Source organism: Muscardinus avellanarius (genome assembly GCF_963383645.1).
Source record: "Muscardinus avellanarius genome assembly, chromosome: 7".
In the NCBI taxonomy this organism is placed as follows: Eukaryota; Metazoa; Chordata; class Mammalia; order Rodentia; family Gliridae; genus Muscardinus; species Muscardinus avellanarius.
The window spans coordinates 24705143-24731667 of record NC_137793.1 but is presented as its reverse complement, the minus strand read 5'-3'; the positions used below and the strand labels follow the sequence as shown (position 1 = coordinate 24731667).

Sequence of the window (26525 nt, the reverse complement as noted above, 5' to 3'; positions counted from 1 at the left end):
TCGTCCCGGAGCAGAAGCCGGCTTCGGTTTCCGTCGCGGGCGGCGGGCGCAGGCATGGCTGACGGCGGCGGCGGCGGGGCCGCGAGCGGGGCGGGCGGCGGCGGGGCGGGCCAGGCGGCGGCCGGGGCGGCGGGGGCGGCGGGCGCGGGCGGCGGCCCGGTCAACCCCGCCTCGCTGCCCCCCGGCGACCCGCAGCTCATCTCCCTCATCGTGGAGCAGCTCAAGAGCCGCGGCCTGTTTGACAGCTTCCGCCGAGACTGCCTGGCCGACGTGGACACGAAGGTAGCGGAGGGGAGCGGGCCGTCGGCGCCGCAGCTTTGATTTCTCTAAAGCCGCGCGAGTAACACAAAGGAGCACTTAAGAATCTCAGCAGCGACGCCGTCCGCCGCTTGGGGCACTACCAAGAGTTTTTTGCGAGGTGATGCGCACGTGGGTTCCACTTTCCAGCGCCGCACTCACTGGCTGAGATTTTAGTCAGCCGGTTTCTCTGAACCAGGATTCAGTACGGATTTCAGAGATTACACTGCCTTTCCCAAGGTGGAACTCTTTTGAGTCTAATAAACCTTTGTGTGTTAAAAACAGGGGAGCCAGGAAGGTATGCAGAAAGGCTTTAGAATTTCCACCCATTCGCCGGGCGTGGTGGCGCACGCTTGTAATCCCCGCGCTTGGAAGGCAGAGACCGGAGGATCGCGCAGGTTCGAAGCCAGCCGCGCGCGCTGGCCTAGGAGACCCTGTTTCCAAATAAAAATGTAAAACTAGGTCTGGGAGTGTAGCCCGGAGGTAGAAGGGCTTCCAGGAACCCCAGTACCACACAAAAAAAAAAAGTCCACCCATTCACTATTCATCTCTAAGCAGCTGACAGTAAACAGTGGCTGGAATGCACAGTCATCAGCATATTAATACCTATTTGTATTTGTTTCTCCTCTCCAGCTCAGTGATCTGCACACTGGTGTGAGATTAAATTGAGATAAGTTGTAAAAGCAGCCCTCTTATTTTGCACCCATCACTGACTAAAAGGGAGTCGGTGCCTGTTTTTTAGATCATAATGCCATAGACCAGTTTTCCCAGTAAAATGCAGTTTCACTGTATTTACTTGCCGAGAGTGTTTGGATTTAATGTAGTAGCGGGTGATAAGTGTCAGGCATTTTGTAGTTGATGCAATGTTCACTTTCTCGGTCTTCAGAAAGTCCATAACAAGACTAAGGTAGGTTGTTTAGGAGTCGGTTACTGACTGGGCCCCTCCTCTTTGAGCCTGTCATAGTCGTTCAAAGTCAGACACAGATATAAAGGAAGACCTACTGTCTTCATTAAACACTTAATTGGCCTTTAATATGCTCAGCTGTGTGAATACAAGAATAAGAAAGTTACTACCTCATCCTCAAAGCTAAGCCAGCATCACCTGAGAACTTGTTAGGAATGTATATACTTCGGCCCCACTGCTGTATTTAGAGGAAGGCAAAAAACTGATGTCTGATTTGCTTTGAAGTTTCTTCAAAATTTAGATAAATAGAAAAGCCGGTAGATAGAGGGATGGGTAGAACAGTAAAGTGTTAAACAGGCACATTAGTTTCTTTGAGTTTTTGAGCTGAAGGGATTATTTTATATTGTCAGGGTTTAAAGTTTGATGGGAATGGTCCTTGCACTGTATCTGTTTTCAGTAAATAGTTTCTATCATCTCAAACCAGGTGAGTTATTTTGAGTAGTAGAGAGTGTAGTAACAGGCTGGATTCGTGGTTACAAGTTGACAAATCTAACCCCTTAAGCAAAGGGGAGTATCTGTTCTCATGAAACCCAAGGAAGCATGTAATGAAAAAACTTATGGCAGAAGGACAAGGATGCCTTTAGAACCAGGGTTTCTATTCTCTGTTTTACTTTCCCTGCTGAGTGGAGTCATCATTTTGGTTACTAGTATCCTTTGATTTTTCTCATGCAGCTTCTTTCTTTAAAAGAAGACTTTCAACTGCAGTTTAGAAAATCTCAGAGAATGTCTGCATTGTTAGTGTGGTCAGAACATGGCAGCTGCTATGCTTTTAAAAAGAAGATGGTTACTAGGAAAAAGGAGTTGCTAGGAAAATAGTCCATGGAATCACTGGACTGTATCCCTCCACTAAACTAAGTTTAGTGTGAAGAATCTGCTTGCATGTCTGCTTTTTTGGCCTTTTGGAAGAGTCCAGTAATGGAGCTGAGGACTTCTGGTTCCTTTGTCAACTTTATTTCCCTGTTAGAAACTCTGGAACAGTCATGCCGCGTAACAACTACATCTCAGTGAAATATAACCAGCCAAAGTTCAGTGGATCCAGTTAGGCTTCAGCTGGGTGTTTTGGCTGCAGGTTGCCGGGCTTGGGTCCAGGCTGTGGGCTGGGGTTTGGTTTGCTGCACGTGTGTACGTCCCAGGACCCAGGCTGCAGGAGCAAGCTGTGGTACCCAATACATGCTCTCATACAGGGTCATAAAAGCCAAATCAGACAGCAGAGCTGCATTTAAGGCCTTTTACTGTCAACTCTGCTGGCCAGAGCTCTACACTGCTAAACTCAGTGGTTGAGGAAGTATACTCTGCCTGCAGTGGGAGGAAGGGAAGAGCGGGTTCCCAGCAGCAGTCTGCACTACTGTACCTGCTTTGGAGAATCAGCTGATAGTATCAGAAGGTCTTGGAGGCTCAGCACATGTATTCACCTTGTGTTCACTGAGAAACTTTATAATTTTGTTCTCCTGATTATAGTTCGATCTAGAATATTTAGGACCAACAAGTGCTTCTTGGACTTTTCTTGTGGACTGTGTTGCTTCTACACAGCCTTTAATAGTGTTCACAGGCTTTGACTTTGTATTCTTTTTTTTTTTTTTTTTTTTTTCGGTACTGGGAATGAAACCTAGGGGTATTCTACTTTCACCCTGCATCCCCAGCTGTATTTTTTAGTCTTTTTATTTTTTGAAATAGGGCCTCACTGAGTTGGGAAGGGCCTCGCTAAGTAGCTGAGGCAGTCCACGAACCGCTATCCTCTGGTCTCTACCTCCTGAATGCTGGGATTACAAGCGTGCACCACCACGCCCGGCTTGGTCTATATTGATGAGTGGCCCTCCATTTTATGCAAAGGACTTTCCTGGGTTTGTTGCTGGTAACACCTCCTTGAGGTAAGTAGAACAGGAGCATTTCAGTCTTCCAGATGGAAATTGAGACTCAGAGGTATAGTGACTTGTCAAAAATGAGACACCTAGAGAGAGATGTTGCTTGTCCTAAAACCCAGTATCTTTGACTCAAAAGTAGCCTGGGTCTAACTTTAGCTTTGCCACATTTCAGCCATGTGGGCAAGTTGTTTGTGCTTCCTCAGTCTAAAAGTCTAACCTCTGAATGAGAGCAGGAGAAGCTATTTGAAAAGCACAGGGAATCATGTAAGCAAAGCAGCTGGCACTGTGCCCTCCAGGAGATGGGCACCCGTGGTAGCCGGTAGTCATGGCCGCCCCACCACGGGGCAGTGTGGATAGTCACATGGAAGGAAGGGTGATCACAGTCGAAAATACATTTTTCTATGAATAGCAGTGCTCTGAATGACTGAATTCTACAGCTGTGGAACATATAACGTCTGACATTGTCTCTTTAATATTTTAGCCAGCTTACCAAAACCTGAGGCAAAAAGTGGATAATTTTGTGTCGACCCATCTGGACAAGCAGGAGTGGAATCCTACAATGAACAAGAACCAGTTGCGAAATGGTCTGAGGCAGAGTGTGGTTCAGTAAGTGGTTCAGGATTTAGAGTTTTGGAAAAAGCAGTAATCACAGGTGCGATGCCAGGAAGGCTGTTGTGAGCGCTGTTTAATCGCGGTTGAAGGTGCTTTACATCAGATGCAGCAGGTCCCCCCACCCATGAAAGCCAAGGTGCGGAAGCAATACGCTCAGCTGTATTCTCACTGGTTTACCCAGCTTGGTGGGCCACCCATGTGCGCATCTCTGCAGGGTGCGTCCAAAGCTCTTCCAAATTGTGAAGCTCCTTTGCTGTTTCAAGTTTTCAGTAGAGTCTAACCATGATTGTGAGCCTTGTAGCAAGATTCCAGTGTTTGGATCATGGGCAAGAGGAGCTTGATCTTCATTTCCACAGTGGATTGAGTGCTGTAAATCCTTCGTTTGCTCTGGCTACCTCTAAGGTGTGGTGGTGGCTTCCAGGAAGTCGTGGTCTTCTCAGGAATTATCCTTCACAATATAGACCAAAGCATCACAGAGCTCAGCCAAAGATCAGTGCCACCAAGCGCTGGACGGGGGTCATGGCCTCTGGTGTCCTGAGATGAGCTTTCTCCATCTGCTCAGAATCTTTTTTTTTCTTTTAACATCAGTGCTTATGTTCAGGACATTTTGATCCACCAAACTCTCCTAAATGTCTAAAGGCCTGTGGAACCTGTCCCTTTTAAAATAGAAATATCCAGAAATTATGACAAAGGAGAAAAGGCCAATATTAAAAGGATACCTGGTACATAATTCCATTTATAACATCCATGACCTAACAGTTACAGAAGGGGAGAGAAAATTGGGGATTGCCCAAGGTTAGGAGTGGGGAGGTGGTGTGGAAGTGGTGGCACCGGGCGCTCTTGTGATGTCCAGCCACAGCCAAAGGCCACACGGAGTCGCTGGCAATGCACATTGCTGGTGTGTGTGATTTCCACTGGAGGATCGGTACCAGGTTGCTGCCAGAGGTGGCCTCTGCTTTGACTAGTAAGAGGGTAAGGCCGGAGGAAAAAGCGTCAGACCCAGCCTGGCGCTGCGCGAGGTCAAGGTTTTCAGCTCTGCGCGCTGGCCAGCCCCCTTCACGTGGCACTTGCTCTTTGTCTTCCGAAGTCAGGTTGCAGGTTGGTCTTGTTTAGTTCCGTGTACAGGTTGAAGTGGTAACAGGTGAGAGTGAGACTGTGAATTAGGAATAATGGGTAGCTGCTGGCTGTGATCTGCCCCTCAAAAGTGAAGACAGTGGCCAAGCTCCGTGGGCTGGGTGGATCGCCAGCTGCGCCTTCGCCGGGCTCTCAGTGACGCTTGGGCTGGTTGGGCCAAAATGACTCTCAAGGGAACCAGCTACTCAAGAGTCTGTTTTGTCGCCACCAGGTCAGGGATGTTGGAAGCAGGAGTGGACAGGATTATTTCTCAAGTGGTGGATCCAAAACTCAACCACATCTTCAGGCCACAGATAGAACGAGCAATTCATGAGTTCCTGGCAGCCCAGAAAAAAGAAGCGCAGCCAGCACCGCCTCCGGAGCCTGAAGGCAAGGGCCCTGCGGCTCCATCCCAGGACGCTTCCTAAGGTCCAGTATTTCGTCTTTGTCAGGAGCATGTGTCTGTGGCTTATAGAGGGATAAAATGAAAAGGGGTAAGCTGTAACTGGGGGATCATACTTCATATTTATTCAGAAAAGAGTTTACTGCAGGGGCTTCACCTCTTGTTAGAAATCACTTTTCATTGAGAACTAATTGGCAGCATCCTGTGTTGGCGTGTGTGTGTGTGTGTGTGTGTGTGTGTGCGCGCGTGCGCGTGCGTGCGCGCGCGCCACTAGAGCTAGACATTTAAGCTATGGATAAATGCTTCATATGACCCAAGCTGGGATGGGTGTATACCTGGGAGTCCAGATCAGAGTTTTTCTGAAATTGCTTAAGTGAGCCTCTTTTCTGGACATGAGTTTCCCTGAGTTTTCGATTTTAATATGAAATGCAGCAGTGCATCTGCAGTGCTGTCCTAAATGGTGTTCAGCCTGCCTTGAGCTCTGCAGTTTCCACATGTTTTACAGGGTTTTGGGGTACTAATGTCAGTCACTGTGGGGTTCTTCTATTATGAGCACTCCTTTGTTATTAAAATTTGAGCACCATGGGTGTTCACAGGTTTGGGGTACATCAGTGGACTTGAGGAGTGCGCTTTTTGCCTCACCACTGTTGGTGACCCTTGAGGTATGTCTTGCCCCCTTGATGATCTTGTATCCATTCCCTCAGATGTCTAATTCTTAATAAATAGGTGAGTCGGGAGATTGACTGGGGCTTTTGAGTATCTGTGAGGGTCTCAGGCTTGGGAACTCACTCAGGATGGGGGCTGTCTTTTTGCATCTCTTGGGAAATGACCTCAAGTCTCTTCTGGAGTACAAAACATCCAATTTTAAGCTTTCTAGTCTAATTGTGAAATTCTTTAGGAATATAAATTAACTGAATATAGTCTCTTATCGAAAGGTGGCATATTTATATGGTTGTCTTTTCTTTTTAGACTATACCTGACACTTTTGAAAACTCCCTCTAATGAATGGTGAAGAAACAGAGGCTGTTCCAAAAGAGAACCATTCCAGTCAGCCAGGACACCGCTGATTCCAAGATTTCTCCTTGACTGTGGGGCAGCATGCAGACTAAGCAGGGAACATGTTTGACAGTGGAAAGGTGTCCGTGTGCCTCCTGCACTGGGCTGCCACTTAATGAATTTGACCAAGGGTCAGATGCCCAGCAGACACTACAGAGGTGTAAACACTACAGAAGCCTGGGGTTGTCCTGCAACAAACGTTTATACTTGAACACAGGCTGCACATGGATTTTGGGTTTTGTGCTCTGGAATAAACAGAAACTACAATGAAAGAACATATCCATTCCAAAAGGCAATTCATAGAATAAGGACGGTAAAGGCTAGCTGGGAGTAGGTATTTGATAGAGCTTATTTGATATGGTTACGAACTAAAATGTACATGCCATTAGCATCAGATGGCCTTAAAATTGGTTGTGACCTTCTTGTAAAAGACTCTTCTAGCCAGTTTCCTTTTTCTCATCAGAGATGACAAATCCTGGAGCCCTGAATGAGTGAGGAAGCTCGGACATTTGGTGTGAGGAAAACCTTCGCAGATGCTCCTCTGTCCAGGGCTTCTTCCTGCCCTGCAAGGGCTGGCAAGTCTTGGATGTGTTTGTTCTGTTCTTGTGTTCTTGATTTTTAGAAAAATGAATTAATAATAAATGGTGTAAGTTTTATATTAAAATCATTTGAGGTGCTCGCTCCTAAGCTGGATGGTAGTTCCACACGTGTGAGGGGCACCTTCCCCTCTGCCTGTATGCCATTTCTGAGCACAGCACAGGACTTCATGGCAGGGAAGGATTGGTGACTAAAATTTGGAGCTGCTCTCCCTGAAGCCAGTAGGCGCAGCTGAGCAGAGCCAGGTATTTCTCTCCTCCCCAGTCCATCGCTGACACTCTTGATTAGTTGAGGGCAGCATACTATGTCAGTGTTTCTCAGGCTTCAGCGTGAAGTCTCACCTAGGGATCTTGTCAAAAGATATGTTAGGTGACCTTTGCACAGCAAGATTTGACTGTTAGCAGATATTATTTTAAACTAAGAGTTCTTGGTTCTTAGTTGAGTGTACTACTGGCTATTGCTATACCACTGAGCTTACATGTATCCCCAGCCCTGATCTGATAAACTGTTTGTTCCGTGTTAAAGTAAACATTCCACTTCCACCTTTGCCACACATACCCCATAGTCAGGATAGCCCTGCCAAGAAGGCAGCCAGGTGCTTCTGCAGTGTGCGCCCTCATAAAATAGCCAGTTGGCCACACCTTCAGGACAGGTGGCAGTCACGTGTGAAGTGTAATCTGCTTTTCACCTCCTGATAGGTGCAGTTGCCTTTCCCAGATAAAAATGGGTTGCTGGCCTTTTGACTCACAGAATTTGACAACCAACCAAGGTTCTCAGCTCCCAGAGAAGGGGCACTGAGTCTTCTCTGCTCCCCTGATAGTTAAATGTGAGTGGCCAGTCTGTTGATCCCGTGCTTGTGAAGCCCCTTCCTCACAAGGCATCTCCAGGAGGAAGAGCTGTGCCCCAGTACTTCTAGGTGATCCTCCCAGCATCTTGTCTGTCCAACACTGACCTCAGTTCAGCAAGAAAAAGGACAGAATTGACCAGAGACTACAGTCTAATCGTGTCTAATTTTAGCAGGTAGATCTTGGTCCATCTCAGCTCTCTTTGCTCTATTACTAAAGAAGGCAGGACCAGATGAGAAGCATCCTAGTTGTCACAAAATATTAAATATCCCAAGATAACCAAGGAATTTCTACTTTTTTAAAAAAAAAAATCATGGTATTCTATCAATCCACCTATGCTGGAGCTTTCACTTGGAAAAAATGAAACAGACTAGAGAAGAAATCATAGTCATATCACCGCTGTTGAGACAGGACTCACTGGCTCTAAGCTAAGCCAAATCAAAAGCAGGAGAGTGCCCACTTTCCCCAGGCATATATGCCATATAGATTGGCAGGTGCTGGAGGGCTGGCAAGACCATTAGCACCAGGAAGGCAGGGGACAGGAAGCCGGGCTCTGCTGCCTCCCCACAGTGGGTGACAGCTGCGTCTGTGTGCCCTCAACTGAGTCCTCATGCTTTGGGTTTTTAGATTAGTCTTGCAGAACCTGGAAAATCACGTGTTCAGAAATAAAGTAGAAAAATTCCCCTAAGAAAAGACAGAGCAGCCAGAAATACTTTGCCCCTTAAATACCCTTGTCATATTCATGCCTGAACAGGAGGCAAATCCTGGCCAACCTCAAGCAGGTAGGCATCTCCCTAAGGTTGGGAAGCCCACTGCTTTCTGCAAACACCCAGGGAGCACAAGCTCACTGTAAGACCAGAACAAACAGCACCAGCACTGAAACCCGTCGAAGCCTCGCGGCACAGTCACGGCCAGTTCATCTTCGTTTAAGATAGAAGGCAGGCAGGGAGAGAAGGGCCGGATCCCATTTGAACCAGTTCCTCTGCTTAACCAGCACCTACCGTTGCTGCTGGAGACCATTGCTCTGGCATGCGCCTGTTACCAGCACGTGCCTGCCCAGTATCGCCAGCCCACCATCTCCCTTAGAAGCAGCTGTTGGAGGCTTTCAGTGAGTCTCCGGCTTCTATAGCAAGTTTCAGGGCTGGTCTTATCCTTGTTTGGGTCTTTGCGCCCTAGCCTCCATGCATTCAAGTCGGGGAGAAGGTTCCCATGCATTCTTTATCATTCTTTAGCACTATGAACCAAATAAAAACTAACAGCTATTGCAATGGTTTTTCAGAATCTAAAATCCTCAGCTAACAGTATCAGTGTCACCCTGATCTTGTTAAGTCATGGCCCCCTCCCAGGTGTGCCAAGCTCAGAGACTTGGGGTGGGGCCTAGCAAGCCCTCCAGGTGAGTCTCAGGTATACCAGAAATCATGTTAATTTTAGGAACCTCTTTTGAAAGCTAGTGGTCTTGACTGCTAAGGAAGGATTATGATTATTAGATGTACATGTTCTCTAACAGCTCTTGAAGTTTAAGACTCTTGCCATTTAAAATTCTCCCATAGTCCCTTGCAAGGACTGCATATGAACGTTTTGATTTAGTCATGTCTGTCTATAACATAAACCCTGTAGGTGTTCTAAAGCTGTGAGCAGTCTTCTGAAGATATTTGCTAGTTCATAACATTGCCTGGGACTTGGCAGAAGGCTTTTACTAGTTCTAGACAGAAGAAAGATGCCTACAGGGACCCAGCAAAAATCAGGGCCTGATGTGTAGTCAAGGCTGGCACTTGTCATGTTGGGACTATTTAGCTGAGCACAGGCAGGGGCCAAGCCTGCCGCCTCTGGCCATCCTAAGGAGCGGGGCACAGCCAAGCTCTGAGCATCACCTTGCCCAGGTAGGAGCCAAGTCGGCTTATACAGTCTTGTCACCTGGTCAGGGCTGCAAGGCCACGCGGTAGTGCTCACGACTCCTCACACTAGGCCTGCTGGCCGGCTCCACACTGCCCCCTGGCCATCTCTCCTGAATGTGGCTTCCAGAAGGATCTTCATCATAAACCTTTTAAAGGAAGAAGTAAATATACACGGTGCTACCAAGGAGTATTTTCTTCTTAGGTGTAAGTTTACTTAATTTTCATGATACTCTTCTTAGGTGTAAGTTTACTTAATTTTCATGATACTCTTCTTAGGTGTAAGTTTACTTAATTTTCATGACCATTAGGATTTAGTCTCTATTTTTGTAGACAAGCCAAGACTCAGGAGAAGCAATTTACTCACATAGCTAGCTTTTGTGTCTTCTGTTTCTCCATCTTACTCCCAGCCCTTTCTAACTTTTGGGGCCAACAAAGTACTCAGCCTCGTCTTACCCTCCCCCTGCCCCAGGTCTGGAATCTTCCTTTCTTGATCATTTGATTTCAGATGTGCTACTGTTCCCAGGCCCTCCAGAGGTTCATTCTGGTTGCATTCCTTTCTTTCAAGGTAACTAACATTCTCCCATCATCCTCAGCTGATTCTGGGATTGGCCACAAGAGGAAACAGGCCACCTGGACTGGGGATGTGAGCAGAAAGAGCAGGTTTTGGAGCCAGACTAACCCATTGGCTTTTGTTTTTTGGTTTTGTTTTTTTTTTTTCCTTTGTCCCACTATTTTACAGTCCCTGCTCCTTCTGTTCCAAGCTTCTGTTGAGGCCTCGTGTCATCTCTGGGAGAACCTGCCCCTCTCTGATGCCTGCCCAGGACTTTTTCCCCTCTCACCAGTTTAGACCATCACTAACATGCCCACTAAATTTGGTGATAGTTATGCAGACATCTTCACAAGCTATGGTGATATTTCATAAGTTATTAATAAGATTTTACTGGTTTCCATTCCAAGCACAAATCTCTCCATGAATGCTTAGGCAGGGAGCGGGGAAAATGAAAACACAGGGAACATCCTTGGATGGAATCCCCATAAAAGGAATATTGTACTGTGTCATTCCACTTAAGAGTCGATGCTGGGAACATCCCGTGGTCTGCATTATACAGTGGGTCCCATTTGGCCTGGACACCCAGGGCCATCTCCTGCCTTGGCCCAGCGTCCCACCTCCCCACGAGTCCCCAAGGAAATGTTTGCTCAGTTGACATTGGTGAAGCAGTCCTTTATTATCCACCAGGCCCTTGGTCCTAGACCCTGATGGAGCTCCGGGAGCCAGGCTGGACCACACAGGGTGCTGTCTTGGCCCACACCAGTTCTAGGATGGCATGGCCCTGGACCACAGCCAGCTGTCAGAAGGCTGCTCTGCCCGTTTCCCCTGTGTTCTGCCAACTCTTGGAATTCACCACTCTGGTGGCACATGGCCTCCCTTGCCAGGGCAGAAGAGCGTGAAGCCCCCACAGGGGCATCTGTGAGAGCAGGGGCCACAGATGTGGGGAGGACAGAGGGCCGCCTCTGCCCAAGCAGAGCTCTTGGGCCCACTTGAACCTCAAGGTGGCCAGATGGGTCGGGAGGGTGGGAAAGGAAGAAGAGGAAAGGGCTGCCTGGGATGGCTATGACGGTAGAATAGAAGAGGAATGGGTCTAGGAGAGGAGGTGTCAGGTAGCGGGAAGCCAGGAACACTGGCATTTAGTTCGCCTCTTTCCACCACTTACGAAACAAGACAGGCTGGGCAGGCCACGTGATAATCCTCACAGGAGCAGCAAGTACAGCACCTGCTGACAACCCAGTTAACCATAGCAGTACCCCATAGAACGGCTGTCATCATCCCATTTTACAGATGGAGAAACAAGCCCAGAACTGTGGAGCAAGCTGGCCAAAGCTACCCAGCCAGCCGGGGGTAGCAGAACCTGGGCAAGTGCCTTGCCCCCCTGCAGGAGGTCATGGAAGCCCAGCTCAGGGTGGGGACTGTGCCCTTCAGATAATCAGCAGGATCCAAAATCTGGGGGAACGGAGATGGAGCGTGTGAGCACAGAGCCCTGGGGAACCGGAGGAAAAAGAGACAGCTGAGTGCAGAGGTCAGAGCCAGGCTCACCTGCCAAAGAGGGTTTGCCTGGCCTGAGGAGGGATGGAGAGGACCCTGCACCCTGACAAACACCAGCAGGAGGCAGTGGCTGTACCCCAAGCCCCATTGTGAGGCGCACCTGGGCCTGTGCTCGAGGAGGAGCCTGAGGTGGTCAGGTGAGCTTGGCTTTGAAGGCACAGACTCCATTTTCTTATCTAAAAAATGGGGGAGTGATGGTACCTCCCCAGTGAAATGATGTCAGTTGAGCATGGCCCAGCGGCGGTTATCCCAGAGCCAGAGAGATGGCTGGGTGGGGCAGAGGCGGAGGCCGGGCCCAAAGGATGCTCGCTATGCAGTATGGAAGCAGCACATCTGTCTGCCTGTACTGCAGGCCAGGGGCAAAGATCTTGTGTCAGAAGAGAGCTGCTCAGCCTGGCCTCTGCCCACCCCCGACGCTGGAGAAGCGAGGTGGGCAAGTCACTGGTCATCTGTGAACCACAGTCTCAGCTATAGAATGATTGTTTTGAGAATTATAGAGAATCTTCTAACAGAAGCTGTTGGTATTAATACCCCCCCCCCAGGGAAGCAAAATAATGAAAGGCAAGCTAGCACCAGCTGACCTCAGAGAGAGGTCAGGCTCAAAAACACCAGCTCCCCCCAGACACAGTGGAGCAGCCTTGGGCAAGTATCTCAGCCTCTCTGTTTCCTCCTCGTGAGTAAATAGCTGAGGTCATGCATGTGAAGCCCGTAGCGCAGTCTGTTAGACAGTAAACTATGGTTGCTGTCACTGCCACTGTCTGTCTGGTTCCCTCGACCTGGATCAGCCCCTGGCCTGAGCCTGCTTCCTGTCTCACTGTCCTTGTGTTCCCAACCTTCCAGCCAAGGCCTGAACGCTGTCTTTGTGGAGCAGCCACCCAGGCCCAGCCACAGTGTTTGTCATCAGCGTCGCTGCTATAAACAGCCAAGGCGGCCGGCAGGAGGCAACGCCTGCTCCCTGGTGGCTCTGGAGGCCGCCGGCCCCACTGGAGGTCAGCTGGAGGGTGGCAGCCTGGCTTGATAGAATGACAGCCATCCAGGGACAGGGTGGCAGCAGAAGAGCCTCGGCCAGGCAGAGCAGTGGTGGGCCCTGAGACCAGGACATACGCCAGCCATCACCCCGGCCTGGGCCTTAGCTCCTCTCCCAGCTCAGCCTTGACCTCCCCAGTGTAAGCCCCTGCTTCGGGTGCCCAGCTCGCCTGACCCAGTTGAGGCCAGGAGGAGGCACCTTGCTCGTGCCCTCTCCTCGAATCTTCACACCTCCCAGAAAGGGCCCCGGGCCAGGACCTGGATCTTTAGAAAGTGGGCAGAGGAGTAGCCCAGGCCACAGAGCTGGTGAGAGGCAGGCCTGGAGGGGGAATTTAGGTCTGACCCCCAGTCTTAGCAAAGCCCTGCTCCACGCCCGCGCTGGAATCAACCCTCGGACTGCTTACCTGACCCTTTCTAGCCAGCACCAAGCGCACACTCCAGCACCTCCAGTGAAATACAGGCATCTCTCAGTATCGACTGGTGCCAGGCCCTTCCTCCAACTCCCGGCTCCGCTCCACAGAAGCTCAGGGCCCTTATTAAATTGGCATAGTATTTGCACATAACAGACACACATCCTCCCGTGTACTTTAAATCATCTCTAGGTGACTTATGAAAACTAACACAATGTAAACGCTATATGAAAGTTTTTATAGAGTATTGTTTAAGGAATAATGACAAGGGGGAAAAAAAAAGGCCACTCATGTTAGATAGAGGCCTATTTTTAAAAATTATTTTCTGTCCATGGTTGGAAGGATATGGAAGCCGGATACAGAGGGCTACTAAGAAGCACACTTATTGAACGACTCCACAAATAGATGTAGAAATGAAAATTTGAGTGGGAAATCTCTGAAGGAGACGGAGGGAGCACACACCTGTACTCCGCGTGCTGTTCTGCAAGCTCTAGTTCGTTCACCCTCAAAAGTGGGTGACATCCACAGGAGGCCCTTGGTGCCTGTCATGGCACCTCCTCTGCGTGGCCCAGGCTGTGGGGACCTGGCCCAGCACCGTCAGTTGCCATGAGTCTGGTCAATAGATGGACACAGAGATAGGCCAGTAGGTTTCTTCGTTGATTTCTTGAGCTTCCAAAAGCATAGTGTGCCTTTGGAAAAACAGAGCCCACTGGCCTGGTTTATTTAGTCTTTGCAGTGCTGAGGATTGGACCCGGGACCTGACATATGCCAGGCAAGCGTCTCTGAGCGAGCTGCATTCCAGCCCCTGGCCCCAAGTTCTTCAGCCCTCCAGTGGCCTTCAACCCTTCAACCTTCCAGTGGTTCTTCAACCCTGTCGACCCCAGCAGAGCCCAGCTCAGGGGTCGACAGGGACCCATATGAGTCAGTGTTTGTAGCATCGCAGATTTTTCTGGCATAAAATCACTACCAAATTAGTGGTTGTTGATTTTACAAAGTGTCTCTCTATAAGAATCTCCAATTCAGCTACATGGCTGCCAGCTGCTTTCGGAACAAGCCAGGGTGGCAGAGACCTTTCAAATGGTGCATTTGCCTGACTGACCCTGCTGCTGTGCAGCTCCCCCCAGGGATGCTCACACCTGAGATTGATACCTGGGCTCCTGTGAGCACTGTGGGGGTGGGGCTGTCCCCAATACATCCTGACGGGAGACACAGCTTTGCTTTCTGTTTAAGGTGAAATTATGGCCAAGGGGGATCATTTTAAATGCCAAAGCTGCATATTGCTAGGAAAAAGCACATCACGGAACTGCTCAGAGGCCCTGGGGTGAGAGGATAAAAACGGAAGTGACCAGTGGGTGCTGGAAGTGCCTCCCAGGAGGGAGATCGGAGCATGGTGGGTGTGGGGCTGTCTGGGTGCTGTCCCACCATGAAGACAGGAAGGACCCGCTAGCCTGGCCCAGGGACCCAGTGGTGGCCACCCACCTGCTCATTCATCCCATAAGCAGGTCGTCTGTCCCTCTGGGCCAGCCCTGATGCTATGAATATGATGTCATCCGGCCTCGGGATTCACTTCAATGGGAGATACAGATGCAGAAATGAAAGGGCAGCCCTGCCTCAGACCTGTCACAAAAAGATGGAGATGTTTCACCCAAGGTCCAGTAAGGAGAACATTTTATTCCTCTAAAATGAATATTTTTGGAATAATGGGATGGTGGGAGAGACCCTAAGAACGTGCACTTAGACAAAGAAATGACCATGTTGAACAGAGGTAAGAGGCAAGGAGAGGAAGGTGTCCTTCCCAAGCGGAGGGAGGGAGAGAGGTGAAGAGCAGGAAGCAGGAGCGGGGGAGGCACATGGGGACACTTGGGGTCACAAGGGGGAGGAACCAGAGAGAGTACGGGACGGCACCTCTGCAGGAGACCTTCAGGTGCTTGCTGATCTGCACAGGGGGTGCAGTGTAACCCCGGCCTCTGGCCACTTCCTAAACCTTGATCACCTGTGAGGGGATGATGTGGAGCATCCTCCTGGACGATGGAGGAGGAGGATGCTCCACATCCTTCTAGTTGTGGAATCCTCACAGCCACCACCACAAGGTGGCCCTATCACTATCCCCATGACCCAGGAGTAGACAGCGGGGCACACGGAGAGGACACAGCCTGCCCGAGCCTCAGTGTATGGGGCAGCCCAGGAAGCCCTGACATTGTTGTAGCGAGCATAACTGTCCACAGCCACTTATTAGTCCGTCAAGCCACACTTTATTACAGGTTCGAACTTTATTACAGGTCTCCACATAAGCGGCAAGGGCCAAGATCGCCATTTGGGGGGGGGGGGTTATACAGTTGTACAGCATCTTGCAAATCATTCTGTTACATCATTGATGACGCTTTTTGGATTTACAGCTTCCATCCAATAAGGTAACTTGGACAGATGGATTTTAAAATAATAGGGTAGGTGTAGGGGGTTTAGCTAAGGCGGATGCCCTTAGCTAGATAACAGGGTCACATGAGAGAAGGTCATTTGAGAGAGGGTCTCTTATGTAAGGTATGCGACCTTGGGTTGGGCAGATGCCCTTAGCTAGGGCGGATGACCTTAACTAGGGTGGATGACCTTAACTAATAGGTAGACTTAAAGTTTAAACTTATTTAGGACTATTTAACTTAAAAAAATACTCTTGTACAATATTATTGATCAACATTATTAGTTTAAGCAATTTCTTAGCAACTACACCGCACTGCACTCTCATAGCACACTTTGTTATAAAACTTTAACCTAAAATTTTAAACACAACAACATCAGACCCGGACACAGGACCCTGCCCCAGGCCGCACACTGTAGAGGGGTCTGCCCTGGCGCTCCTCTGTATGTGCCCGCGTAGGTCCCTAAATACATGCTTGAGACCCTGAATTCCCTACCCAAATGGCTCTGTCAAGTAGGACCAGGGTGACCCAGATTGAAATACATTAGGAGGAATGGACACAAGGCCTCTGCAGATCTCATTGTCTCAGCTCAAGGACAGAGTGACCGGGACCCAGTGTCTCCTGAGCCTGAATGCTGGTGCGGTGGAGGAAGTTCATAGTCGCCACAGAGGAAGGTGGGCGATGTGACTCCAGCCAGCAGAAACCTCCGTCTCCCTTTCTGCAAACAAACTTCAACCCTTAGGTGACTCCAGCTCCCGTTGATAGGGACAGCATGGCCTTGACCATGGTCCCACTGAATTTGAAAAACTCCCAGCAAGTGAACTCCATCATCAAAGGGACAGTCACATAAGCACTTGCCTATGAAGTTTTGTGGTAGCCAAGACAAATGTGGGCCATTGCAACATTTTATTAGAGAGCTGGCCTTCTGCAGTGAAAATAACTTTTGCATTTCCTAGCCAGATTTTGTTTTTTCCAAATCGCCCTTGCCTTTCATTAAAGAGCCCCACCTACAAGAACTTTCCCTCCATCACAGAGTGGAAAAATTCTTGGTGGCTACTTGCCCCAGGGCTGGGACCTGCTTACAGGTCCCAAGGGCCCTGTTTCCCAGGTGGTGCTGGGGCATTTGCTGGGAAGGATGTTCTTAAGTACTTCCCTGCAGGACTCCTGGGCACACAGCTCATTGATGGCTGCTTTTCAAAGGGAAGAATGAGGAGGAGTGACACTCTTGGGACAGACTATTTTGTTCTTGTTTTGTGACTATTTCTTTCTTTTTTTTTTTTTCCAAACAGTCTTCTCAGAGAAAAAAAAAAGAAAGAAAGAAAACTTTTCCACCATTGTTTGGGAGATTCACAAGAAGATTATTTCAAGACTCCGGGCAAGGCGGATCATGATTCATGATGTAGACGACACTACCTGGGGTATTCTAGATGCTGGTCCCTTAGAAGTCATCTGCAGAAATTTTCTCCTTTCTGTGGATTATCTTTGGCGTCTTTATAGTTGTTATATGATGTACAACACTTTTTATCTTAATGATGTCCAGCTTATCTATTTTTTTATTTTGTTGCTTGTACTTTTGATGTCAATTGTTAAGAAACTGTCACCCACTTACACCATGTTTTCTAAGAGTTTAGTAGCTTCAGCTCTTTCTTTTAGGTGTTTTGTTTTGTTTTGTTTTGTTTTGTTTTGTTTTGCAGTACTGAGGATGGGGCATTCTACCTCTAACCTACACCCTCAGTTCTATTTTATATTCTTTTTTTTAAAATTTTTTGAAACAGGGTCTTACTGAGTTGCAGAGGGCCTCATTAAGTAGCTGAGGCTGTCCATGAACCGTGATCCTCCGGTCTCCGCCTCCCGAATGCTGGGATTACAAGCGTGCCCACCACGCCTGGCACCCACCACGCCTGCCTTGTTTAGGTTTTTGGTCCATTTTGAATTGGTCTTTGTTTATGGTATGACATCGGGTCCCAGTTCATTCTTCTGCGTGTGGATATCCAGCTGTCCTAACACCATTTGTTGAAAAGATTATTCTTTCCACATTCAGTTGTCTTAGCAGCTTGTCAAAAATTGATTGTCTGTAAATGTAAGGGTTTATTTCTGGAGTCTCAGATCTGTTCCATTAATCTGTATGTGTGTCCTCCTGTGAGCATCACACTATCTTGATTACTATAGTCTGTAGTTAAGTTTTTCAAATCAGGACCATCATGAGTCCTTGGACTTTGCTCTTTCCTAAGACTGTTTTTTTTTTTTTTTGGGTCTAATTTCAGTCCTTTGAATTTGCATATGAATTTTAGGATCAGCTGGTCAAATCCTGCCATGACCCCACTTGGCATTCCCTAGGGTTTATGTTAAATCTGCAGATCAATTCTGGGAGAACTGACTTTGCAAGGGCAGCCATAACAAAGTGCCACAAACAGGATAACTTAAACAATAAAGCATCTCATTATGTCTAGATCTGGGGCCGGAAGTTATAGGTCAAGCTTCTTGGTAGGGTTGGTTCCTTCGGAGGACTCTGAGAAGAATCTGTTTCCTTTCTTCTTTCTCTTCTGGTGGCTCGCTGGCAATATTTGGTGTCCCCTGTGGAGCCATCACCCCAGCCTGTACCTCCTTGCATGCACACCTCTCTGCTGCTGGATCTACCCTTTCATCAGTTAACCCGGATACGAACTCACGCTAAGGAGCGCATGCTCAGGTGATTATCTGCAGGGACCCTAGTGCTAATAGAGCCATATTTATAGACACAGTCACATCTAGGATTTCAAAGGGACAGAGGAGGACATTATTCAACCCATGGTACCATCTTGTAGATATTAAGTTTGCAATGAATGAACATGAGATGGCTTTCCATGCATTTATATTCTCTTTAATTTCATTTGACAATGTTTTGTGGTTTTCAAGAGTATAGGTTTTATATTTCCTTGGTTATTTTTTTTTTAGTATTCTATTGTTTTGATGCTATTGTTTTACTTATTTGTTTATGTATTTATTTATGCCCCTCAAGCACTTTAACACTGAGGTAGCTCTCTGGTTTATTTTTGTTGTTGTTGTTTGTTTTGTTTTGTTTTGAGACAGGGTTTTACTGATTTACCCTCAAATTTTTTATCCTCCTGCCTCAACCTTCCAAGTAGCTGAGATTACAGGCATATGCTACCATGTCCAACCAGTACTATTATTTTAAATGGGTTTATCTTTTTAATTTCATCTTTGGTTTCCTCATTACTATCATATCAAAATAAATTTTATTTTTATATGTTGATTTTGTATCCTGAAACATTGTTAAATTATTAGTTCTTAGAGCGTTTTGGTAGATTCTTGAGGTTTTCCTGTCTGCAAGGAGAGAGTTTAACTTCTTTCCTTCCAATATGAATATATTTGGTTTTCTTGTTAATTTACTTTCATCTTGAGTTTCCTATCAACTTTTTTTTTCTTTCTTTGGTACATGTTTATGTAAACTATCCCAAATCATTTCTGAGACGAGGTATTATCTAAGTTAACACTTTTAAAAATAAAACTAATGTTCTATTAATGTATTTTTGTCTCCCAATTCATACAGAGGTTTTGAATTCCACCAATGAATTTTTCCTATGTGGAAAATTAAATAAAAACAATTCCTGATGACCTAGAAATTTAATTATATATAAAAATATCGACAGTAATTATCCTTCAAAAAGGCTGTTTTGGAAGAAGGGTAATATGTAAATAGATTTTATCCTAGAGGAAAAATAAAACGCTAAAATTTGAAAGATTTGCCTCCAGATGGGAGGACTGGCAAGGAATTTGGAACCATCCTCAATCAATACAATCCCACTCTTCACTCCGGATTCCCTCCTACCAGGGCTACCCTGCTGTGTGTTTCCTGCGCACCCTTGGATGTGAAAGTAATCTGTAACATAGGTCATTGTTAATAGTGTGCACCTCTCCTTCCTTGCCTCTCCAATGTGTGCCTCTATGTACCTCTCAGGAATGGACACCTGTGCGGCCTCTGCCGACCCTGCTGGAGACAGGGCTGAGCGAGCATCTTCTTACACATTCCTTGGGGCAGGAAGTGGCCCAGAGCCGCATCCATATCCAGGGAGGAGAGCAGCTGCTGGGGCTCCCACAGAGGATCCCCGCAGTTCACCTGGACCTGTTCTGTCAGACGCTCTCCAGAGCCTCACATTTCCTTGCAGAGAACATGGTATCCTCTTTTCCCCACACTATAGCCAACATTGGGCATGATGCTAATTTTCATCAATCTGATGGGATAGACAGAGTAAAATTTTATGTTGAACTTTTAAAGCAAAGCTTCTTATGTGGAGTGGAAGAACACGAGGGAAGGAGGAAAGGAAGTAAGGGAAGGGGCAGCTGGCTGTGTGGGAAGAACCAGGTCCTAGGGGCAGACAGAGTGGCCGCCTGTCACCTTGTGCAAAGGAGCAAAAGGCAGGCGGGCATTTGGGGTTTGGTTTCCCAGGCAGCTCAGCTGATGGATGTCCGTTCATTGTGGTCCATTCCTGACTGTGCCTGCCTCCCTGAGGATTCTGGGAGCTGAAGGAGGTGGCCATCCAGCAGCCCCCAAGTCCTCCTCTCACCAACATGCCTCCTCCTTGCCTTCCCAGAGCTATTATCTTCAGCTTTTATGTGTAGTTTCACATTCATCTTCAATCTCTCTCACTCCCTCTTCCTTCCCATTCTCCCTCCTCTCCCACTCATGCCCCAGAACAGCTGTGGCCAGACCCCAGCTCTTTAGAAACATCTGCTGAGACACCAGCTGCCTTCTTCCAGGACTGGGCAGCCCCTGACCCCTCTAGCTTCATCCAAGGACCTCGATTCTCTGGCCAGGATATTTGCACCAGAATCAACAAGTCCCTCTAGCTATTAAGATAATTCCTTAAGATCCCCAAAGATTTGCGCACACAGAAGGAAGGGGAAATGCTGGTTTTACAATATTGGCCGCAGTCGGAGCTGGCTTGTCTAGAAGTGTAAAATCACTCAACAGCGCACATGTCATTTGGAAATACATGAACACATGGGAGATGTGTAGGGAAAATGTGTTGAATTGTTCTGATTAAGAAAGGAACAGCAGTTTGGAATTTGGCCAGTAGCTGCATGCTGACTGGAGAAGGAAGAACATTTTTCCTGGGTTCTGTTTATTTGTTTCTTTTGCATCGTTTGTGTTTTAAAGGGAGTGAGATGGGGGGGTGGTTTCAGAAGTAAAAAGGAAGCAGAGGAAGATGGAGGAAATACCCCAGAGAAGAATTACTCATAGCAGGCGAACCTTCCCACCTGTCCTAGGACTTCAGGGCAGAATAATTTACATCAGGGAAGACATCACTAGCCAACTGCAGACCTTCAGGAAACATCTGCAAACTTGACAGCGGAGTGCTGCTGGTCAATGAGAGACCATCGTTCAGTTGACATGAACAGAAAGAAAAAGATAGTCCCAGGGGGAGCCTGGAATGAGGTGGCGAGCTCAGTGTGGACAGGAAATCGGAGCCGGAGGTGAAATACAAGCCCTAGCGGAACCTAGAAACATTTTGGAAAGGGCCCTGGGTTTTTCCATAACTCGTGGTCTGGTGGCTTAGGAAGGAGGATCCCAAACTAGTGAGCTTGGGGATGTGTAAACTGAAGGTATCTGCAACATAGTGCAGGTGTGTGTGTGTAAAGAGCCCACCCTCCCGCCAATGACATCAGAATCCCTAGGGACCAGACCCGCATCAGGTTTGCAAAGCTTCCCAGTCTGAGCCCTGCTCTGGAGTCAGGTGCCTGCCGTGTGTGGTCTGTAGACGACTGCCACCTTCTCTGTCATTAGCTTTGCCCCAGACCTGTTCCTGCCTCCCTTTGTCTCAGACCCATGTCCCCTCCACGACCACAGAAGCTGCTCCCACAGACAGAGAACCACAACACAGGTTACCCTGTTAAACGTGAATGCCAGAGAAACCACAAATCTTTTTTTTTTTTTAATTTGGCATACGTAGTTCCTTTGCAATGTTAGCATATTCCATGAAACATACTCATACTAAAATTTATTTATCTAATTTTTTTTTTTTTTTTTTTTTTTTTTTTTTTTTTTTTTGGTGGTACTGGGGGTGGAACCCAGGGGCTTTCTACCTCCAGACTATACTCCCAGACCTATTTTTTTATATTTTATTTGGAAACAGTGTCTCACTAAGTTGCTGAGAGACTAAATAGCTGAGGCTGGCTTCGAACCTGTGCGATCCTCCTGTCTCATCCTCCCAAGTGCGGGGATTACAAGCGTGTGCCACCACCCCCGGCTTATAAAATTCTAATGTAACCAGGCATCCTGTATTTTTAGTCATTTAATTTGACAACCCTAGACAGAGACAATTTATAAACAATAAGGAAGGTGCCTTCCCCACACGGGGCAGAGATCTGGTACTACCACCGGCATCAGACTCAGGCCTGGCCTCAGCTCAGGGCGCCAGGGTTGAGCCCCAGTGAGAACAGGCCCAGGCTTTGCTTTAACCCAGCCAGAGCTGGAGGCACGCAGCGCTGAGTCCTCGCCGCCAGAGGGCGCACGCTGAGCAGGCAGGAGGACAGACCAGGTAGAGCACAGTCCCCAACTGAGGAGTGCCCGAGGACAGGATTCCGGGACAGTCTCATCAGGGGTGAAGTTAATCTTCTTGAGAACACCTGCGATTAAAGGGTGAGCTCAAGATAGAAGAGTAAAACTCACAGCCTGACAGAGGTTTCTTAAATAATTGTTTTGGTTTTTATTTTTTATTTTTATTTATTTTTTATTTTTTGTGGTACTGGGGGCTCCCAGACCTTTTTTATACTTTATTTGGAAACAGGATCTCACTAAGTTGCTGAGAGCCTCACTCAGTAGCTGAGGCTGGCTTCGAACCTGCGCCATCCTCCTGTCTCAGCCTCCCAAGCGTGGGGATGACAAGCGTGCGCCACCACGTCCGGCTTCGTTTTTATTTTTTAATTGTGCAACAAAAATAGTAAAAAGCATTCAGAATTCAATGTGTCCTTCCCTCTGTAATGTCTCCATTCCACTTGCCTTACACAAGGATTACACGCATGCTGAGGCTCTTCCCAGAATTGATATGTGCACATATATGTGTATGAGAAAGAGAGAGGGAGAGAGAGAGCATATCTGTAGAACCGATTTGGGTTTGTTGACAAAATTATTTACACAAAAGTCATCCCAGAATATAGATACAGATATTTCTGAAAATTGCTTCTTTTTTTTTTTTTTCTTTGTTGTACTGGAGATTTTCTACCTCTGACCTATACCCCCCACCCTATGTTATGATTTTTTAAAATTTTAAAACAGGGCCTCACTAAGTTGCTGAGGCTGGTCTCAAACCTGTGATCCTCCTTTCTCAGGCTTCTCAAGTACTGGGATTACAGGCATGTGCCATCATGCCAGGGTTACCTCCCTCTTTAAATGTAATAAAATGTGAGTTGGGCGTCGTGGCGCACGCTTGTAATCCCCGCACTTGGGAGGCGGAGACAGGAGGATCGCACAGGTTCGAAGCCAGCCTCTCTGGCCTAAGAGACCCTGCTTCCAAATATAAAAAAGTATAAAATAGGTCTGGGAGTGTAGCCCGGAGGTAGAAAGGCTTCCAGGAACCCCAGTACCACCAGAATAAATTTTTAATAAAATGTGAGGCTCATTCCATGATACATATTAACTTCATCACATCTTCCCCGTGCCCTGTGAAGCAGTGGCTGTTATCCTCTACTATGGAGCTGGAGAAATCATAGCACAAAGAGAATAAATGAGTTGCCCAAGATAACACAGCGAGTCAATGATGAAGCTGAGATTTGAACTCAGGCCATCTGGCTTTGGAGTGAAACGCTTAATCAGTCTCTGGTCACACTTCCTCTTAATGACTGCGTCACAGCCACCATCTCGGTATTAATAACCATCCCCTTTGAGGTCTACCCTTGGGCTATGTCCAGGTTTCCACCAGTCAGAGTGTGCTGCAGTGGGGACCTCTGTGGAGTGGGAGGGACGAGGGCTCCGGAGTGCAGCGGCTCAGGTGGCCATGGGCACAGGTTACCCTTCAACAAACACTGTAGCCCTGGGCAGTCTGGAGGTTGGACCGTTTCCATCCGAGGTGGTTGTGTTGTTAAGGCAACCAATCCCCTTGCACCCCCAAGGCTGTGCAGGGAGAAGTGTGGAGAGGGGCCTCCAGTCGGCTGTGGGGTGGCAGGGGTGCCTGGAGGCTGACGATGGAGCTGGCCTGCAGACTGAAGTTGCAGTGTCTGCTTTGTGTTCTGCGTGTGTGACCGGCAACACTGAGCGGTTTCATTGTGGTATGCCTGTGTGTTTCCTCAACGCTCGGGAAACACAGGACCCTCTTTATGTGGAGGAGCGGGCTGTGTTGTTTTCTTCTATGGAGTCTCTGTTTATATTTCTGACTCGTCTTTTCCCAGCAGGGATGTTTATTATCTTGATGTGTAGGTGCTTAATAGTATGGGATGTAAGGCCTTGGTCCGTTACATTTGCCATGATTATTAACTCCTGCTCGATTGCTCACACAGACACAAGCTTTGATGACTATAGCCAGAGTGGTCAAAAGAGACCGGAGGCTTTCCCGGCCACAGCCAGTGACTGTAAGAGGGGCAGCCTCTCCGAAGAACAGCCTGATGGCCGCCCTGGACGCATTTGGAACCTGGGTGCTCTCTGACACTGCCACTCTGTTTCTGGCCTAAGGAAGGAGCGTGACTGTACTTACAAGTGTGACTCGCAGGTGACAAGGATGCTTATTCCTGCTCATAATATAAAAGTTGGAGAACACTTAAATGTCCAGGGATAAGGAATTGGTTAAATTAATTGTGTTTTAATCACTTCCAGGAATACAATGTTACCATTAAAAAAATAAAGCTGTGAAAGATGAGTCTTTTGTGACTAGTTTATTAAGTGAAGAAAATGTGATGGCGTGAAAGATTTTGTCCAGTATTATCCAGTTTTTTGCAAAAAAAAAAAAAAAAAAAAAAACTTTTACGAGTTCAGGCTGACAAGATATAGCCCAAAATACTAGACGTGGCTTTTCTTTGAGTGAGGCTTGGGAGTGAGATAGGATTGTGTTCATGATCCTCCCAGAGCCTCAAGCAGATTAGACCCTCAGCACAGTTGGGAAAGAGGGAAGGAAAGGGAAGAGCCGAGGAAAAACCCAGTCAACACCCCAACCTCCCCCCGGAGCAGTGGCCCACGTGGGCTGTGAGAAGCTGGATCAGACTCTCAACCTAGACACTTGGTCGCAGTGTCCACAGGCCACTCCATGTGTACTTTGGGGGTGTCAGTGTTATTCGCACACTGTAGGACCTTTCTTCACTTTACCTCCTGACTACAGAGGCCACTAGCACGCACACATTTTGCTTCATAATCACTTATATTGATTGTGTGTCCTTCTGCTGGTCCAGTGCTTGGAAACAGCCTCTTCTCTGTGAGGAACTTCCTTTCTGAGCCCCTGACTCTCCAGCGGAACCAGACGCGTAGGCGAGGGCAAGTGCTCGGGCTTGCCAGGTGGACAGCAGAGCCAGGGCTCCGAGGCAAAGCAGGTGCCCACAGGACCCATCCCAGTGGGAGGCAGTGGGGTCCTGAACAGAGGTGCCAGGCAGCATCCAGGGCTAGGTGGTGGTGGCTCTGCGGGGGGGCTGGCCACAGTGCCCCTCCCTGGAGCCACCCAGCAACAGCGTGCCTGGTTGTTTCTCTGCACAGACTCTTACCTCCTTTTCTGGGTGTATATCAAGGATGATTTAGCAGAAAGGCCCTCCTCTGATGGCCTTGATCTTGGATTTCCAAGCCTCCAAAACTGCAAGCAATAAATGTCTCTTCTTTATAAAAGACAGAATATTCTGTTATAGCAACACAAAATGGATGAAGGAAAGGACATTATTATTAAGACAAAAAATGAAATTTATTCAGATTTACTCAAAGGTCTGCAAATGAGATAGAGTACTCCATCCATGCTCATTTTTCCAATTTTGAAAACTACTCTGCAATGTGTAGGAATGTTTTAGTCAGCTTTTTTATTGCAATGATCCAAATACCCAACAAATGCAACTTAGAGAAGGAAAGACTTATTGGGGCTCATGGTTTCAGCCCGTGGTTGGCCAGCTCCAAGGCAGAAGCATCAGGGTGTCGTGAGCAACATCCACTCAACTGCTGGAAACAGGGGGAGTGGTCCAGGGACAGATGTAGTCCCCGCATCTACTCCCTCAGTGGCCTACCTCCTCCAGCCACTCACGACTGGCCTACAGTTACCACCCAATAAGTCCGTTCAAGTTATTAACCCATCAATGGACCCATCCACTGGTGAGAGGACAGCCCGGATTCAACTGTCTCACCTCCGAACGTTGTGGTATTGCACGTGAGCTTTTTTGAGAGACATCCCCTATCCAAATTATAACGTTCTTAATAAATGCCCAGCAAATAGATGGGTGAGGGGGTATCATGTATAAAATGGCTCCTTTAAAAAAAACATTTAGAGAAAAGATAAGGATGATAAAGAAGGTAAGAATAAAAATGTGATACAATATTCACTGTTCGCAAAAGGTGGACGCAAGGTCTTTGCTCTATTCGTGCAACTGCTAAACTTGCAGTGATCTCAGCCTAGAAGTGTGTGCAAGGACGTTGGTTTGCCTGTGTTGTTCTGCACGCAGTCTGAATCTCGCTCCGCGAGACTGCACTCACGTGTTACCCTAGTGCTCCATGGTTTTCCCCATCAAAGGGACTCAGTGAGACCCCTTGTAACTGTGAGCCAGACTGTCAAACCTTCTCGTTCCACTCACTGTTAACAGGATGATTGCACCTATTACTGTTGAGGCTGTTAGTATTTCTAGTAGTTCTCTAGTTGCCGGGCAGCAGACGCCTTCGTGGTGTCCCAGCCAACCCACCTTCGCATCCCTGCACCCTGATCCTGCCGCGGGGCTGCTCCAAGCTGGAACCTGATGGGGTCTGATCACTTTCCCCTCA

General features: G+C 47.7%; 1 protein-coding gene across 1 annotated transcript; it reads left to right on the top strand.

The window, feature by feature from the left end:
• Positions 1–54: 54 nt before the first annotated feature.
• On the top strand, positions 55–5276 carry BOD1 (biorientation of chromosomes in cell division 1; the record flags this gene model as incomplete). The annotated part of the gene is made up of 3 exons (XM_080699570.1): positions 55–282; positions 3605–3729; positions 5081–5276. The coding sequence occupies 3 exons, from the start codon at positions 55–57 to the stop codon at positions 5274–5276; spliced, it is 549 nt and encodes a 182-aa protein (XP_080555696.1).
• Between the last annotated feature and the right edge of the window lie 21249 nt (positions 5277–26525).